Here is a 20,484-nt window from a genome sequence, read left to right on the forward strand (position 1 = left end):
ATATAGATAGGTCTCTCCTTCTCCTACAGTCACCTTGATTTCTCTGCGTAAGATTTGCATGAGACATCAGCTACATTAACTGCCTGCTCCCCTCCAAGAACAACAGAAGTTCTGCCTTAGAATCATAGAAAGATAATGCTGCTCAGAGACAACATTAATTCCCACTGCACACTCTGTAATCCCTTACTGCTGGTGTCTTAGAGCACAGTGGTGATCCAAAAGCCAACAACTTGGCTTGCCATGCTGCTGTATCTGGGAAGGGCCAGTCTGCCTCCTGGATGCACCCGCCGACCAGAGGAAGGGAAAAAACACAGAAGGAGTAACTCTTACAAAACTGCTGTATTTTTAAATTAAAAAAAAGATTAAATAACAGATTTAGAACTATGCCATTTCCAAATGTCTGCAAAGATGAACAACAAATGCTACCAGTTTGCTTCCACCTTATTTCTTTTTTTGAGCAAAAAGATGGTTAACACTTAGATGTTGATACTATGCATGCTCTGATCAAAAAAAAAGGCTGCTCACACAATAAAAACATACTAATATTATATTAAAAATCTACTTTAAACCCCAATTGCAAAAATCTTCAGGTCTGAGATTCCCCTGGAGCTCTTCCAAGGAAAAGAGCCAACTACAATAAATAAGGTGGGAGGTTAGGGAATATCTAGAAGCAGTGACCTGCTATCATTAGATTTAAAATACTCATGAGAATACAGTAGTGGAGGAAACAACACTAATGTTTTTCCCTTGTGAAACATGACTTAGAAAATGTGTGGAAACATTCAATAGAAAAGGGACCAGAAACAGATAAAATTTACAATTTTCTACGTAGAAACCAGAAATATCCTAAAAACAGTTTCAGAGGCCAATAATTTAAAGCAGGATCTCAATATAGAACATATGGATAGCATATGTATCACTTACCTTTCAAGATACAGCTATAAAATATATTCTTAGAAGTGAATTGAGCCACTGAACAACACTCCTTTTTTGATAAACAGAAAAAGCAACTTAATCAAGGTGGCAAACTGTTTTCCTTGTAATTGCAACGGCATTTTCAAGCATCTGCTCTGTTAAAATTACAGCCACACTTTCATCACAGTATATCGCAAAAGTAAGGCAGACAACCTTCACATACACCCCCCACTCCCCGTTACAGTGAGGAAACCTGCACAGTTTATTTCACTCGCATACCTCAAACCCGTACTGACAGCTCCCCTAAAACAAAGTACGTACTGCTACGGGACATACGAAGGGAAGGACCACATTGTCTTTACATATATGAAAGCATAGAATAAAATTTGACAAGTTACCTGACTATAAAAGAAAACACATTCCTGTGATTCACCTTTTATACTAGATTTTTTTTTTTTTTTTTTTTTTTTACTTTAATCAGCACAAAAATTTACTGGACCTTAAATATTGTATTTCCTTCCTTATTGTAGAAAATGTGGTTCTTCCTTTCAAATAAAATAAATGGCTTTAAAAAACCCCAGAAGTAGCATGATGATCTCTTCCAGAAGTTAAAGAATTTATTTTTCTTAAATTCAAAAGCTTTAAATCTTAGTGAAATGGGCCACAGTGGAAAAGCCCTTTACTATATTACTCCACTTTATAAATAGTAAATGATATCATTTGAGGTCAAGGAAAGAAATACTGCAATCCTATATCAACTATGCATAAAGGATGCTGGAAGTTTCATATTCCTTCTTTCCTTTTCACTCTTTAATCTAAAAGGAAACTTTATTTATAGTTTGTCTCAGAAGACCTTCCTGAAACATCCCTTAGAGGTATTTTCAGAAGTATTTAATAATTTAATATTTGGTTATATTTGAGAAACTAAGAAAATATTGAAGAATCTTTGTAACAGAAACAGGTTTCCCAAAACAACCATAAATCTATGTTTTAGGATTGTTGCTTACCTACAAAAACCTGCAGGATATTTTAAAAACTTGCACCTCTCATTTTATGATGTACATAATCTCATCACCTTGGCTCATTTTAAAATTAAATTATTACTTACATTTTCATTTAAAACCAGCAATTTCTGTAATTGTACGACTTTTTTTTTCCTTTTTCAGTGCCCACTCTTGCTTGGCAGTAACGGGGTGTACTACTTTTCCTCTCCATATGGGGAAAATGACTGCCCTATTGCTGCCAAAATCTATCTTGTCTGTAATAAGGATAACCACTAGGTGATCTGTTTGAACTAGCCAAACAAATGACAGACATGTTAGAGTGATTCAAGTGGCTATCCACAGCTATTTTAAAATAAATTGACATTGGGGGAAATGATGTGTACCCAACTCTGTTTCCTATACACTAGGTATTTGTAACTGGTTCCCATGAAGATCTCCTACTTGCATAACCAAACCAAAAATTAGGAATAAACCCTCCCTGACTTGCATCTGACAATGACATCTCCCTTCCATTCCAGAAAAAGAGTGCAGTTACAGAAATCCCAAAAGATGAGACCTCGCCCTGAAGCAGTTAAAGGTCTTGCTTCCTCTCATACTACCTGAGGAAAGGAAAACGAAACAGCCTCTGAGTTTCTGCGCATACACTTTGTACCTCTCTTCTCGCAGTTTTATTTCCTGACATCTGTTTAAGTCTCCTCATCCACCTAAATGGAATGAAGAAACATTCTGCATGCAATTATAAATCTTCCACATAAAATAAGCCTCATTTGCTCATATTGAGAAAGTTTAATATAAATACTCCTTGTGGATATTTGAGGTGAGAGCAAAAGAACCATTCACAGATAATACTGTCAAGTTAGAAGAAACAGAGACAGAAAAACCATGAAAAAGCTGCACATGCATAACAGGAGTTTTTAAAGTTCGGTTCTTGTTAAAAAGAGAGGAATTCTGTACAGTTTAGCATACATAACTATAGTCACAGTACAAAGCCCTCATAATCTCCAGTCACACCTGTACACCCTGAGCCAGAGTAAGGCTGAAGTACTGCACGCAGAGCATCAGCTTCCTTATGAGAGTGGGAGAGGCAGGAGCACCCGACCCTGAGTTTTGATCTAATCTGCAGTAAGTAAATGACCCTGCCAGTAACCTGCAAGATGGATAATTTCACTCCTTGATAAACTCATGGAAGAGAAATCCACTGAGTGCTATTAATTGTAAAATTCCTATGTCTGCCAAGACAACTCTAAGTCACAAACCACCAGAGGCAGAACAGAATAGTCAGAGAAGCACCACTGTGTATTTGCCCTGTTCACAACTCCTCCTGCCGGCACACTGCTACTGGTCAGAGACAGAACCCATGGTCTGCACCACTTCTGACGTCTATTTAGTTTTTCTTCAAAAAGTGTTGCTATTTATCCAAGAAGCTTGAGTTCTACAGAAGTCCCAATGCCTACATGGCGGAATGGCATTCAATAATGGACACCACAATATAGTCACTAGTTTAGCCACAGATTGTGACAAAAAAAAAAAAACCACAAAAAAACCAAAAAACAAACCCAAAAAAGACTAATACGTGAAATGAAAAGCAAATTAATATTCTATACCCAGCCACAATAGCAGAGACTAATCAGACTATTAGTCCATTTGTAAAACCACAAGGTTTCACTCCAGCAGCTCTAAAACAGTAATGGGTTTTCCCATGAAAACTTGAAAGAAAAGGTGAAAAAAGGTTTGTGTGGTATAATGGAAAGGAATGCCAGACGCAGCTTTGGTCAAACATTCCCATTAAATATTTTCACATTACCCCCTAGGTTCATTCACAGGCCAATTGCACTGGCTATTTACCAAGGAGGTTAAAGATAATGTTTACTGCTCTTTAGTGTTTTTCAATTGTCTAAGCTTACTGGCATTTCCTTTAAAAAATCTTCGTAAAATTAAAGAAGTAACACATTAATAGTTTATGTTTTCTCTTCACTGTACATTTTCTGTTATTCTGATTATATACATTCAACCACTAAACTGGTATACAACTGCCCTCAAAAAGTCTTATTATTTTCATTTTATACTTGAAAGAAATGACTAATGATGCCCTTTTTCTTTAGCAATTTAGACTAAATCCAACGGAAATAATTGAAATTATTTTCATGAGGAATGAGAGCACATCAAGCTCTTTGCGGAGATAGATATTGGTGTATTTGTGCTTTTACTACACATATTGGCATAATGTAACTTCATCTATATAAAGCCTAAAAAAAACAAAAATAGAAACATTGGAATTATGTATATAAGCACTAGATAACATACAAAAGGTAAAGAAGTATGATATTTAGTTACAGAAGACAAACAGAAGTCCTAGACAACATTATGTATTATCTTTAATTACACTAACTGCTATCTGCATTTTTGAGAGAGTATAAGGAAAAAATGGAAACTAGGATAGTAGTCCATATAAAGCAAGTAATTACTGCATTGCTGAAAAACTGCTTTGATAAACTACACACAAGATATTAATCTACCACTTTTGAGGCCAATGATTTTTCCAATAAAGAGTATGTACTGCTTGCAAAATAGAAAAGCCAGCTTCTTGGGAATTCATTTTTATGAAACTCATATGAAGTTCATTTGTTTTTAGCACGCCTTTATGCATTTATATTTCATCAAACACTGCAATTTGAGAAGAATAAGAAAAGAACACTAATGAAAAAGCCAAAAGATACAAACAGTAGAAAGATCTTGAAAAAATACACTGCTTTTATTTTATAACACCACTTACAGTAATTTTTCTTCTTTTAGATTCAGGTTGATAGGCTTAACTGTGTTTTTCTTAGATGTGTAGTGTTGAAGCTGGAAGCTAGACAGACTGATTGTAGAGGTATTATTAGTGCTGACTCACTGAAAATTACATCATAAGATCAGCATTTATAAGTCTCAATTCTTCAACTATCATTTCCAGTATTTTCATTTGATCCATTATATTCAAAGCGGGAGAATGACAGTCTTAAATTTTATAACTACAAATGAAGAAAAACAGCAGCACTAAAACTCTATAGACAAAAGTAATTTACTACAGTCTTAAAAAGTACCATATAAATATCAGCACCTATATAAATTTATACTATAAAATTATGAACCAGCTGAGATTCGTACACTTACTTAAAATCTTACTATATAAGTCACCCCAGTGAAGTCGCTTACTGACCCCTAATTTTGTTTTTCCAACAATTTCCTACTGTTGGTTCTCAGCGCCATGTCTCTCTTGCATTTTGAAGCAGAAGAACAGAAATTTCTCTCTCAATTCTGAGAGAAACAGAGCAAAACAACCTTTTCTGGACTCTCCTGTAGCATCATCTACCTCAGCAGGTAAACAGACCCTCTATTTCAGAGAATTGAAGAACCATTTTTCTGGGAGACAAGTTAGCAAATAAAAATTTCCTTTGAATGCAAAACAGGTAGCTGGTGAGCAGCAATTCTCACTATGAATTTCTTTTGGAGATACAGAATCCACCATTGACAAGCTTCTCATTCTTGCAGACTTAAAAGCTCAAGTGAAGTTTCTGTACACTATTACCGACTTCAACACAACTAAATGAAGATACCATCATGACCACATCCAGACACTTTACATTTACAAATGTAAATTCTGTATAAATTATGTCCAGCACAAGGGGTTTTGGTCCGCTGTGCTGGGTTAAGAAAAGTGCAGAAGAAGAAAACAATACTTTGAAACAAAACTATCTGACAGACTGCAACAACTAATGGGACTTACGCATATATTGCCATACTTAAGCAATGGCAATTCTGTTTTAATTTATCCCATTCCTGTTTGTTATAATCTATAAGCTTACTTGTGTACACTACAAGAGTGAAAGGACCTTTTTTCAACTACGTTACTAAGCTTTTTCCTTCTGTACAAGGGAATAGGTAAGCAGTTCAAGCCATACACAGACTCTTCTGTATTACAGATTCACAATTTTAGGTTTTTATATTACTGGTGAGAATGGCATTTTTGATGGAGGGATTCCTAACGATGCTTTGCTTTTGCCACAAAATTGTTGCATTTATACAAGCTACAGTCCATTGAAATACATTCTGTAGTAACCACAAGAATAGTTTCAGGGACGAGTAGGAGTTTTGTCACAATACGGTGTTTTATCATGATAACTGGTGGAGTAAACAGCATAAACACGTAAGAATTTTAGGATTCATGCCTCACTTCACAGATCTAGAAGGGTTCACAGAAATCCTTGAGGAACGCAATGCAGAAATAAAAGCAGGGATCTCCTAGTGCTTAAACACCTTGTCCCAGGATTTTCTTTTATTTTTTTTAATTGAAAAGAGAATAGCACCTATTCAGGCCACTCTACCTCTATCTCTTAAATATGGAGTAGAAAAATTACAGTAGTGTTAGTAGGTCATTACTTGTAAAAGGGGAAAAAAGCATATGAATATGATTTCATTCATGTTTTGAATAGCTGACAAAATAAAACTAAAATACATACCGCATCTGTAACTTCTATCTCATACAACTTCTGGAATGTCTCCCGATAAAAGAAAAAAAGCTTCCCACTGCCACCACCTTTCTTAACAGAGGTGCCTGTGACGAGTATTTTATCATCTGGGCTGAAACAACAATCTGTCCTGTTGAAGAAGACAAATGATCATACTGGGCAAATCAATAATTAAGGTATAGGGAACTTACATATAAATTGCATTCCTCAAGACAAAGCTTTAAAAAAATCTTTCGTTAGCTGTCATCTATTACTGTAGTTATCAGACACAGTTCACATGTACAATTACAGCTGTGCACAGAACGTGTAAAACTGGCAGATCCAATAAAAATCCTCCTGCCAACAAAGTTCTCCTCTGCTCAAAAGTCTTGTAAACTTTTCAACATGAGAAACAAACAAAAAAAAGTATTTTCAAAGCTGGTTATCATCATTAAGTAAAAAAATAAATCAGTCATGAGATCTATTTTTGCTGATGATACATTCTTCAATGATGCAAGGCAGTGTGTTTATACAGTGGCCAAAAATGTTTGTCTGTTTACGTTTCCTCTATGCTACAAATTGCAGTCAAGACTGAGCTGTCCATGACCTGCCTTTCTAAGAACTTATTTCAAAAGTATAAATTGTCTTTAGAGTTGGATTTGGCTGTGCTACAGCTATAGAAATGCAGGTAATACCAATAAAAATATTAAATACAATACTTAGCACTATGCAGTACAATGTAGTATTTTAGTACCAAAGAACACAGCCATCAGCACTTCTGACATCATAACCTGAATTCATACCATGCACTTCATGTTATGTCTGCTTTTCAATCCAGCTCTTTTTTTATTAATCATAGACCAAATAAGAATGAGGATTACTTACATATCTCATTATACAAACATAAGGCAATGAACTGGCCTCCCCCCGAAAAGTTGCTAATTTAATTAGACATAAGACATATGAGACTGAAAAATGGCGTAGAACAAGCAAAGCTAGCTATGAATTATCACACAAAATACAAGAGCTTTTAAAGCAATGTCACATCCTAAAATAGCCAAGAATCCTCATTGCACAGTTCTCCCTGTGCAGTCCTTTCTGCACAGTTCTGGACCTAGTGAGAACCGAGGAGAACTCTGACAGACTCCCTCCCGTTTAGCACAACTACTGCTATTTCTACTAGCTGGAAAAATGAGAGTACTTACATTGGAAAGAAGCTGGGCAGTCTTTCCGCTGAATTAAGAGGCTTTTTAAATTGTCTAATATCCCATATCTTTAAAGTATCATCTCCTATGAAACAAAAGGGACAAAGGTTAGCAATAAAGAATTTAAGTCAAGAATTTAGATGTGCAGAAAATTTCATCATCTAATTCAGACACAAAAAGAACAGAATGATACAGTAGAAGCATTCAAAATTGGGATGGCTTGGAAGTTTTTTGTCCCTAAATGACTACAAAAGTGCAAGGATGAGAAGTTCCACCAGCTGCACTCCAGTACATCAGAAACTTCTCCTCAGTGGCTCAACTCCATCATGGCAATCCCTCCTACCAAGAACCATTACCCACAGTGGAATCAGATTCCCCAAACACTAATTTATTCTGTGTTTGTGAGCATTAGTGCTTTGCTACTAGGAGTATATTTAACTTTTAAGATATCAAAGAAATTAAAATATTACCACGGATGGTCTAGATCAAAAACTAAACAAGTTTTATGTATTTGGTTTCCACCTGCCCTGAAAAAACGCCTGAGGAAGAATAGAAGGCACATGAAGTCTTCCCCCTTCTTTAGCAGGCAAACAGCAACAAACTGCAATCTCAGTACTGGAATCAGCCAGAAATCCTTGGGGAAGGGGAAGAAGGGAAGCAAGTGAACCCACACTTGCTATAACGAAACCTTTTCACACCCCTCCACACTACTTTTGGCCATAAAAGCCAAAATCGAGGTTACAGCAAGACATTTATAGCAATTCTCATCTGTGTTTGATAAACATGGTGTGACTGTAGGCCAGTAAAAGTCAGGCTGTTTATTCCTTTTTGAAAAGTTATGACATATTAACAAAGTGAGAACAGGAAAAAAAAAAAGAGATTAGTTAGGTATTCTCAGAGAGATCTACATCTCTGCTGATCATCTCTCTGGGATACATATTTCCAGCATGAGATGAGCTACAGAATTTGAGCTTTGAAGCACCTCACTTGGGCACCCAGACATCTCCTTGCATTTGACATCAGTGCATCAGCGCTTTCAAGGGTGAAAAGAAGGACTTTCAAACAACTGTTCTCTTTAAAAATAACCAGAGATTAATTTCAGACAAAAAGTTACAAAATATTCCTGACCTAGGAGGAAAAGGAGGCAAGTGATTGGTAATCCACAGACCTGCTTTCTTCCAAAGCACAAACCTTGCAGGGAAGTAATTTTGTTGTCTAAAATTATTTTGTGGATTCACAGCCTTTGTGATCAAGACCTTAAAGGAGGCCTTGGAAATAAAATGTTAAAAAAAAAAAAAAAAGTAACATGCTGTAACAAAAGAAATCAAGGCCAGCAGTACCCTTTACAGGGAAAGCAGTAATGTGTGGCCTCGTACATCATGTATGTTTATATTAAAGACTAGGATAACTCTTTACTACAAAATATTTTTAAGAAGTGGACAACTTAAATAAATGATGTCTAGAGCAAAGTATATTTCTTTTCATTGGGAAGCTAAAAAATGACAAGAAAGAAAAATGTTGAGTCCCTATTTTGGGAATATCTGTTTTTTTATTGTTTCCCAGTAGACTCCGTCCCAAGCACTTCAAAGCATTTGGTCTTGTAATATGAACCCTCCCTTTTCCCTCCCATCTCCAACAAAAAAAAAAAACACACTTATCAGCGAGATGTTATATCTAAAGCACCAGCACTTTATAAATGTATGCAAAGGATACCATTTGGCTACTCTGCAGATCTCCTGGATAGGGACAGATCTAAGGCTAGCAGCCAAGGCTGTTCTGTTCCCAGTGGAATAAGCCTTGACATGATCTTCAAGCTGTAGTTCTGCCAGGCTGTAGCAGGAGAGATGCAGTCATTTAACTACAGCTCTTCTGTTAACAAGAAAATGTAATCTGCTGGCTTAAAAAATTAGAAGACTCCAGGAGAACTCAAAAAGCCATGGCTGTTTTCATATCAATACTGTCTTACACTGTGCAGAAATAGATCATTGAGTATTTGGAAAGGGAGAAATGCTAGTAGAATGACTTGGCCAATGCTGTGAAACTCTCACTGTTGTTAATAATTTGCCCAAATTCACTTTTTCCTAATTAAAATTTTCTGTGTTGCAAATATGATATTGGTTCCTGAATGTAGTCTGCATTTGGAGTTGAAATCACTGACACTAAGAAAAGAGACTATTAACTTTCCACAACACCAAGGATTTTTTCCAGTAGCATCCTTCCATCAATGCTTAAGGGGCTTCTTTACAAGAGCTGTAGCAGTACTGATCTATTTTTAATTACTTCATACATGGACAAAACTGGTTACCCTTAAACAAAAACATATAAACAGAAGTTGTGCAGTTCAGTATGAAGCATTCAAAATAGTCAGATCATTTTTCTTGATGGCAGACTTCTCCAAAGCCTGACAGGATTATTTAAAGCTTTTACGGCATTTTTAGTAGCATTTCAAACTCTGTTCTTTGCCATTTTAATAAGAAGGATACCAATAAACAGGCCCTAGTTTGATACAATCAGGTCAGACACCATTATGCCAACGGTATCGAGCATTGGATTTCTCAAGAGGTAACAATTAGGTCCTAGAAAAAAAATCTTTGATGAGCCAGGATAGGCATTTTGCAACTGGCTTTTAGTCAAAATAAGGCCAATGCACTGATACTACAAAGATTTTATCTGATTTTTTTTTTTTCTTTTCAGAAGATACTGACCAGGCAGACAAGAACAGGCATGCAAATAGGCCCGAAAGAAGCAAAAGTGCTGCCAGAAATTCAAAGAGCCTGAAGTCAGCAACACCCTTCAGGAAGCTCCTATTTTAAAGAGGAAGTCCTGTATTGAAAGCAAAACTCAAGGACAGAAATTCACAAAGATCATTAGGGAAAGCAAAGAAACAGAGGAAATGAGAATTTAAAAAAGAAAATGCAGCATAGGAAAGGCATAGCATAACAAGGCTTACCATGAGGGAGCACCAGAATTTATTACGTTTATAAATTCTGAGCCTTTCTGTGAAGGCTCATACTATATATGTGAGGAGAGGCACCTTACAGAACAAGGTATATACTTCTGCATTCTGCACTAGTTCTGCAGGAGGAGCTGCAACAGCTAAAGAACGACCTTCGGAGGCACCACAGGTCGGGACCACACTCACAGCCAAAGGCCTTGGGAGGGAAGTCACAAATTGGGGATTCTGCACTTATACTTGGAACAGCTCTCACCATCACCTGCATCCATACCAGCCTGGCCAAATATTTCAGCGCATTCTCCTCTCTAAACATACAGAAGTGAAGGATACTGGAGGACTTTGAGAAAGCCATTTCAGCTCCAAGTGTTACAAATAGTTGACGATGCCTATTAAAGCTAATGAATGCATTTTTGGTGTTGTTTAAAATGACATAAAACCATTTGATTTTTAAAATGCTAATGTTTGTATTTACTATAAAGAGCAATATATTATTACTCTACACAAAATAGAAAGTCACTATGCATGCTGCTGCATAATGCTTAAGTATATAGGAAACCGTACTCAAGGTGTTTCTACTTTTTAAAGCAACTTCAAAATTAAATGTTTTCTTTTTCCTCAAGAACATGGTGAAAAGATAAATACAGCTAAAACTAAAAAAAAAAAAACCCAAAACCAAAACATCAAAAGGAAACATTAAAAAAAAATTTTTGACCTCAAAAGAAAGCATGTATCTGCTATCTCATAGGCTTAGATGTGAATATTTTTTCTTTAATTTTTACTTCTAATTAAGTAAAAAAATTTTAAAAATTTAAAAATTAAATTTTTTTTGTAATTTAACTTATGGTGAACTTATTTTCCTATATTAGTTTACTGATTAAGATGGCACTGAGTCTGCACACTGTTCATACCACAGAAAATAAATGAATGACCAAACTAATAGCTATCATGAGATTCATGGAATTAATGAAGTCATTGCTTCATATTATGACAAAACCTAACTCTATAAATTCTGTACATACCAGGAGTCAAAAAAGGTTTTTTTAAATTTTCATAATGGGACTCCAAGTCCAGTCCTAATGCTTACCTCTTCACTGCTAAAGAAAGAAAACGTTCCCCAAATACTATCTTCACTGTATTTAGAAAAAATTACTTTCATGGTTACAAGTGTGCAACAATATCACTTTCTTAAGTTTCTGTCAAGTTACTACCTAATACCCAACAAGAGTAAGACTGGGAACTCTCATAAGCAGCTCCTTAGGTTTTCATTTTCCCTAGTGCTTGCAGCTGAGCCCTGCCTCATCTCTCTCATATCCAACACAGAATCTACATCAGATGCAGGAGAGTCAATCAGGCTTTCAATGAAAGTCCCCATTCCCCAAACAACTACCCTCTCTTTGATCCTCAGCACTTGGCAGGTATGTTAATCTATGAATGCTGGATCCACATCTGCTTTTGTTGGTACAGATCCAAAGCAATACTCATATTAAAGCACTAACCAAACAAGTCAAAATAAGGTATGAATCCTCCTTATTCTCTAGCATAGTGCACACAGAGCTTTTCTTTTTTAATATGCTAGGCAAAGGTAGCACTTTTATCCACACTGAGGGGCCAAATTTCTGTACAGTCTTACATTCTGCAAACAATCAATCAACATTTTATATAGCTTAGAGCAGAGTGTGGTAGATAAAACATAAGTGCATGAAAGTCTGTTTAACATGACACAAAATCTGGAGACAGATGAGGAAGAGCAGGCAACCAAAAGTGCCACATGCAATAAAAATAAGCAAAGGCCATTTATGTGATCTACATTCATAAAAGTGAAACATAAGAGAATTTACATAAATGGAGGTTTCAAAACAGCACTAGTGAATATTCTTCATGTAAGTATTAATGTTGTTTGCTGTTAGTATTTAAGAGCACATTGTGGTTTCTCCTTAAACCTTATGAAGTATGTCCGTGAATCTTTTGGGAGCAACACCACTGGCAGACAGATGCAGCATTTCACTTAGCCCAGAACAGACAGACGGTTCACCTACTTTCCAAGGAGGAGAAGGTTCTCACATAGTAAATGTCTGGTTCAGTAAGGACCAGCAAGGTTTAGAGTTTTTACCTCAACCACTTAGGACTCATTCATGATGAGTACAGTGGCAGTAGAACTCTGGATCCAGGAGCCTGAACAACAATTAAGAAACAATCCAAGTGCCATTAGCATGTCCTAGTAAGCCTGGGGCTGTCAAGGACAAGATTACCATCATCTTACTCTGAAAGATGTGATCTGGGGAACATAATGTTTGGAATCTTAGAAACGTGGCAAGACATACAAAGAAGTCAGAGAGGTAGCATTCAACAGCAGCTGCATATCACTGTAAAAGCCACCAATGCCACTCTACTCATCAGGCACAGGGGGAGGGGGAGGACACAAGGCAACTTCAGCCCTTGGCTTGGAAGCACATCCCCTGCTTCAGAGCTTTTGCCATCTATGAATACCTCTATCCTGGTACTTTGTATATGTAATCTCATTCTGTCTATGTACCAAACTGACCAGATGTCCTGTACATATGTTTGGCACAATGCTAGCCAACATTAACATATACTGCCTCTCCCTAGGCCTGTTTATTTGGCCTTGGGGCCATGCTAATGCATACACATAGCTTCTGGTTACAGCTGGTTTCCATCCAGACAGCTCAGATTGTATGCTTGCACCTGCCTGCAAAATACAGGGTAGACAAATCTCTGTATGAAAAGCTGTCTTAGGCAGACACCATCCTATCCAATACATCCAATACTGGAGTGAATGAGTCTTCGAATATATCTTTGCTTCCTCAAGACTTGTTCTGTTATCTAAGATTCTTTTATAAAAGTTTTATCTGACGTTTAAAAAACAAGCAGTTTTTTCCTGTCCTGTAGACATTTCAAATTTTTTTGCCATTCAAGTACATCTTGGCCATTGACTTCCAGTCATCACCTGCTAATGTTTGTAACATAAATTAGATAAAAATTCCAGTTAGAACAGAAAAGGACATAGCATAGGACATTGCATTGCTTGAGGAATTAATAAATCCAGAAAAGAGAGGCAGTACTGTTAGTGAGAGGCAGTAATCTTCCCAGAAAGAACTAAGTAACAACTGGTCTCGTTTTATTTTTAATTAAGCTAATAAATTCCTTTTGGCGTATTATTAATGCTAGACAAGAAGACAGATTAGGAACTGTGTAACATAAACAGCAAAGTTCTCTTAAAATATTCCTTAATTGCTGTAAAATGTGCTTTCAGGAACACAGTATTGCATGGTGTGTAAAAGACGTAAACTGTGAAACACTTCAGGTTTAAATCACTAGTATCTGATTTCACTATCTTACCTCCATCATAAACAATTACATTTAACGATGATACAATTTAAACGGTTTGTTTATCAAACCATTTCATTTAGTAAAGTTTAAATTGTCTTACATTCAACACATCAAAGAGTTCTTTCAATCACTTACCTCCCCGGCTGGCAAGGACAGTACCGTCATAGGAAAATGTCAAGCATGAAGTGTCGGTGCCTGGAGCGTGGGCTTGCCTACAGTGGAACTTTGTGTGTACCTGTTTGTCAAACAAATAAAACATTAGAAAAATTGCTTATTTCAAGACAGGACAAACATTTCTTTATAGCATTTTGTATACTCTGCTGCTATTCCTAAATTTAAACAGAAAACCCTGCATTTTTAGCAGGTACAGAAGCTAAATATTTCTACAGCCTTTTAAAAATGTCATATATGTTTCAGAATAAGAACCTGAATGCAAAATTTGACTTTTTCATAGGTTTAATTATACAGTCCACATTTACATAGCATCAGCGCTCTTGGAAAACCCCCATTAGCACTGAATAAAGGTAGTTACGCCTAGTTAAGATAAAAATACATTTTAAGACAGTTCTCAACACTCCCCTAAGCAGGCGTATGGTTACACAAAATACCAAAATACAATATATGTACTTTGGAAAGGACTTAAAAGAAGGATTGGAAGAATTTACTTTTGCCAAATTTAATCCCTGACAAAATTCATGCTTATATAAAGGAACAAAGCTCAGATACTCTGAGATTTGTGTTCCATTTAGTTGCAAGAAAATTCAAGTTTGGGAATTACATATGTTTATTTTTCATTATTTCTGTTTTGCTGATAATCCTAGAGAAAGGTAGAAATTACTTTCAAGTTAACGTTTTGTTCTTGTATAGAGCTGACTTCTTACTTATTAAGTCACTATTTAGTAAAATCCCTAGAAATGCTATTAAAAAGGGAGGAACCTCAAATTAAATTTTAGCACTTCTGTAAAAATCAAGCTTTCCTACTTTCCAACCAAAAAAAAAGGTCTCAGCTAAGATGCCAAGATGCCTTTCACACACAGGAAGGGAGAATGGAAGAAAAGAGAAAAGACAGAAACAGACGACAACGAAATTTGAAACAGAAATCTGACTCCTTTTTTAACACCTAGGAAATTACACTTCTCACTCGTCCTCTTTTCCTAACGTAAAATCAATTCATAGAGTTGTAAAATAATGCATTCGAGAATTAAAGGTGGCCTGTGCAACTGTATCTCAGGTTCCCATCTGTAAGATGAGGATTAAAACATGCCCTTCCTCATACAGAGGGGAAGAAGACAAATTAGTGACCTTTAAGTCCTTTATTTACTATAGTGATAAGCAGAACAGAAAAATACGCATAGAAGCATATATTTCCAGAGGAGGGTTTGAACAGCATATGCAGTAAGTCAGATCTAGAATTACACCCTGAACAGTAAGAGGACAAAATACTGAGCAGCTGCTTAGTGATTACTATATAATCTATATATTAAAAGAGACACAGTTCAGAACAAAAAAGGAAGATGTGATGATGAAATGCAACCACATGGACTGAATTAAGCTTGCATGGGAATCCTCAGATACCGTATCTTCTAATTTTTGACTATGCACCTCACTAAGGCTGTTTTTATGGGCTATTTTGTATGCAAAAGACCCAAGCTATTAAAGTTATTAATGTTGTTTACCCTTTCAAATATTTGTTCTAAATTTGGCCCAAAAGCTAGAGAATCTTCGTGTGATGACATTAATAATGATTGTAAGCTTAGTTTGGTGTGCAGATTTAGTCAAGTTTTGAGAGGAGTCACGTAAGTCATTCCCTCCACAAATGACTCTTCAACAAACACAGGAGGACTTCAAACACCAAGTAAATACTTCTTACAGTATTTGGTCATAGAATGTAATAGCCTACATTTAGTCATAGTACTTGTTTTGAAATTACTGTCACTTCTAGGCAATCGTGCATATCCTGGAGAAACTCTGTGAACAGATTGCAGTTTATAACTACGTGTCTTTGGTGGGGTCATTATAAATACTAAGAAACATATTTTCTGCATCCAGTTACATACAATTTTGCAAGTAGGTGGTAAAATATAAAGGATAAACTGTGAATTGGCTATCAGAAAATATATTTTCTGTAATATTTGTTAAACATTAACAAGCAATTACAATGATGTATTTTCTGTCTAAGAAATACCATGGACACTTACAAAAACATCATAAATGGTTAATAATAACACCTTAAAAAAATGACAGATTACAATATGGTATTTAGCTATTTCAAATAAATTGGAAAAACTTCGTTTGGGCTCCACAATACTTGTGTACTCAACACTCCCATGCCTCCCTGGCAATGTCACACTGATACACATGTATAAAAAGAACAGTTTTTTCATTTTGCTGCCCAACTTAATGCAAGGGTGGTTTTTTTTTCTTTCATTTCATCCTCAATCAATCTGCAATTCCTTCATTTTGTTTTGGATATAAATTAAAATAAAGAAAAAGTTTTGGGGTCCAAGCAATTCATTTTCTTTTATGTTTTACTAGTAAAAAACCGAAACACCTATATATATGTAGATAGATAGATAGATAATCACATAATGTTTCAGGAGTTTTGTTATTTTTCTGCGGCCAAAGATACTGATTTTATTTAGTATGAATTTATTAATCCATTAATCAAACCTAAACTGTATCTTTCAGGAATTAAACAGCTCACCTTAAGTATGTCACCCACTATGGAGCCTTCTCAATGAAGTACCTATCCTTTGACCAGTTCCTACCCTTTTTAAACTGTCCCATAGAAAAAGAAAAATAGCAACATACGGATATCCAAGGCTCAGACATTATTTGCCCCTTAATCACAAAAATGAAAACAACATAACACATTTACCCCAACTCTGTCCAGCTTAGATGCCCTAGGATTTCATGTAAAACGAGGGGACAGTAAGATTGCATCAGCAATTCTGTTTGTCTTTAAAAATAAATTTGCTCAGTTTACCAGTAAAAAGATTGTTTTCCTAACTTTGAGCTCTGCAAGCTTGCCCTCCATATATTATTCTGCAAAGGAATATAACCCTGAATTGTAATACTAAATCAAATATTCTAAAATGATTGAAGGTTGCTCTAAAAATGATAGAAGGTTGAACAAGAAGTTTTTACATATACTGGCAAATGTTCATTGCAGTTTTCAAAGAAAATAATGTGTTTGGCCTCTGGCCTCTTAACATTTTTAACAGATGTCTAATCTTGCTAACAAATCATTAGCAAAAAAAATTGTTATCAGAATGTTTCTTGCTGGAAAGACATGAAACAACAAAACTAATGTACACAATTCAAAAGTTTCGTTCAGGAAGGGAGGGAGAGAGCATTGAAACACCAGATAAAGATGTAAAGATAATTAGGGCAAAGTGTATCTACATTTCTCCCTCATTACCCCTCTCCTTTTGTTGCAGAGGTGCCTGCTATTATGGAATACTAGTCATATGCCATACAAAATTTGACAAGTTCACCAGTCCTTAAAATTTTTTAAAGGTTTAGTTATTTCAGCAAATTCTGCAGTAACACACTCTGTCTTCTGCAACTTGTTTGAAGGCTTTCTAGCAAATAACTCGAGCAATGTAAGCACTTTCTTTCTAGCTTTGTATTAGCACATATATTTTTGTTAAGCAATTACAGCTGACTGGACTTGTGTGCAACATGAAATGACAGGCAGAAAACATGAAGCACATGTGAGAAAGGATGCAGTTGCATGTATCAAAAAAACTAGGATAACAGATAAATGTCAGGATTTGCAATATCACCGCAGTCCTCATAGAGAGGATGAAAACCAGAAGATAAACAGAAGCCAGAGAAAGGATTGGGAAGATGGGGGGGCTGGGGGAGGGCGGGGAGAAGGTACATGACTGGAGCGTCAGTAATGAACAGCCTTTGTACAAAAATCTGGGTGGATTGAAGAGGACCAATATGGGAAGTGAATAAAACAGTGGCCACGTGAAGTGTTTATCACAAATGAATGACCTACAACAGACCGCATAGTTCGAGTTCAGCGTCACACAACTGTTCTCCTCCAGAATCCTAAATAAAACATGTTCTAGGAAAAGCAGAAGACAGACCTAGTCAGTTTGTTCACCTCAGAAATCCAAGCCACGTCCATGAGAAAAACAACAATACACTTAACTAATGAAATTTTTGAACTTTCCACATTGTTTCTAGGATACAATATTTCACAGTAAGATGACACTTTCCCAAGATTATAATGTTTCCCCACCTGCCTTTTTTCTTTTAACGAAACAATGAATGTTCCAGCCAAGACATTCTCCTTCCTTCTTGTTCCTAACATCTTTAAGATTTTTTTAAAAGCAGAGGCAGTAAATTAAGGAAGGCCTTAGGGAAAGTGAGGTCTACAAAGATTTCTTTATCAATCTTTCCCTGTATTACAGACGTGTAACAAAATTTTACTCATTTATTAGTGTGAACACAGTCAACCACGCAACCACAATCGTGTCTACAGCAAAAGGAACTCTATCCAATACTGAGTGTGCCACTAGCGATGTGCAATCTACTCCAGTTTGCTCCAGCACAAGGAAGTTGTATTCTGAAAATGGAAGCTCATCTCTAGAGATGCCTCCCATGCTCGCTTACCAGCTGTTCCCCCTCTTTCACATCAAGGAATGTTTCCAATGTTCCTTGAGAGAGCTGGAAATCAGCATTTGCACTGGTTTCAAATGTGAGGCAGAAGGGCAGGACTAGCTGGGCAGAGATTCCAGACAGGCAAGTCCCAAGCCATGTATAGCTGTTTGAGACTTAAATGGGTGATTTCACCCAACTAAGATACTTTCAGCAAAATAAATTAGCTGACACTGACAATACTCAACTGCAAAAATTATAATTTTAATAAACATAAAAGCCTTGCAAGATAACATATTATCGTAGGCCAGTCTCAAGGTGACAAAGGCATGAGCTATAAAGATGCAAGAAGAAAATAAACCAACCAACCAGAAACCTTTTTAGTCACAACTGAGCAAAGCTGACCAGGTCTGTTGAAAGTGATCCTACCAGAGACGGCCAGCAATCTCAGCTGTGATCACAGCTGACAAGACAGACAGGTTCCCAGGGCACGAGTTACACTCTCCAAATGGCTATTTCCCCATCCCCCCTTCAGTCATCTCTACTGAAGGAAGCATACTTGGCTTTACTCTCAATTATAATCCACAAAAGAAACGTTGCTGTGCTTTCTGGGTTTAGTATATAACTTACAAATTATCAGGTCTACATATGAGAGCTGAATTCAGAAATTTCTCAATTTTTTACCTGAGTAAGCAGTTGCAGACTGTATCAGATGCTTTCCCTAAGTCTCTGTAAACATTATCCCTGGGCTTTCAATTTATGTGACAGCTCTTCAATACCACTTTCCGTGGTGTAGAAATGGATGCTGTTTCAGAAATGACCATACTGATACAAAACAAGATTAACTTGTGAAATTTGAGGTTTTAGTGTTTACATGATTACAGTGTTACATGATTTGCTCTCCTCCCTGATTTTCTAACTCAGTGACATCTACAGGTATCATTAGCAGACCTGAAACACTCCTTTCTTCCTCTCAATCCTAATTAACCCATTATGAATACAGTAACCTAACTTTATTTGCCACAACCAGGACATCTGACTGGCAATTGTGTTCAACTGTCATGGGTATCCATTATATTCTCATCTGTCGCAACTAAGGGTGGAGGGATGATATTGGAGGGGAGGCAAGACTTTGGGATTTCTTTCTCTCTCACACTCAGCAGTGCTTCAATACCCTCCAATAATCTTTCACATGTATTTCATAGAGAAGTTCTCCCAGTTATTTGCAATTACTGAGCAGATAAGAGACTTGGCTTTTTTTTTTTTTAATATTCTGCAGTTTTTCTTGAGCAACTGTATTGTGATGAAAAACCTATATAATAACTAGAAAAAAAATAGAAAAGATAACAGCCCTGTAACTATTTTTAAAGTTTATAAAACCTTCAACCCCTTGCAATGAATCATGCATTATATCATGGAACTATGAACGAAAATAAAAACACAAGTGTGAAATGCTTAATTGGAAAATGTTGGTCTGTTATGGAAAACAGCATTCTTAGAAGAGAAGCCACACAGCAGTGTAGCCAGTTAAGGTGAAAAATGATTTAGCATTTTGTTAATTGCAATTGATACAAAAAGTTGATTTCTATTGAAAAACATTTACACAGACGGCAATGAGGCAAGGCACGCGATACATTTGACCATATGTGGTTTTAGACAAAACAAGGAAGGAAGCAGGCTGTCTTGCCTTAGCGATGTCTCTGAACCCCTGCAGAGTGATGAGAAAGTCCTTCCTATCTACCCATGCTTCCTTCAGCACTTAGAGCATTCAACTTCTAAGAATATTGCTGACCACAGAAACAATTTCTTCTTGTTTAAGATAATTCATCAAGAAAGATTTTAGGAAACCATTTTAGAAAGATGGTTTCTTAACAGCATTGCTAAATATTTGCCTAATGGTTTGAAAATGAAACCCCAGCTGAATGTTTGGCTGCACTTTCAAACTTTGCATTTGA

General features: G+C 36.3%; 1 protein-coding gene across 1 annotated transcript in view; it reads right to left on the reverse strand.

The window, feature by feature from the left end:
* Positions 1-20,484, reverse strand: part of WDR70 (WD repeat domain 70) — a gene marked incomplete at its 5' end in the record, with an annotated part of 57,394 nt that overhangs the window by 22,313 nt on the left and 14,597 nt on the right. The window contains 3 exons of the mRNA XM_009585869.1: positions 6,419-6,557; positions 7,612-7,696; positions 14,051-14,150. Of these exons, the coding sequence (XP_009584164.1) occupies positions 6,419-6,557; positions 7,612-7,696; positions 14,051-14,150 (324 nt within the window). The remainder of the gene's footprint in view (positions 1-6,418; positions 6,558-7,611; positions 7,697-14,050; positions 14,151-20,484) is intronic.

This window comes from Fulmarus glacialis, unplaced genomic scaffold (genome assembly GCF_000690835.1).
Source record: "Fulmarus glacialis isolate BGI_N327 unplaced genomic scaffold, ASM69083v1 scaffold5079, whole genome shotgun sequence".
NCBI classification, from domain to species: domain Eukaryota; kingdom Metazoa; phylum Chordata; class Aves; order Procellariiformes; family Procellariidae; genus Fulmarus; species Fulmarus glacialis.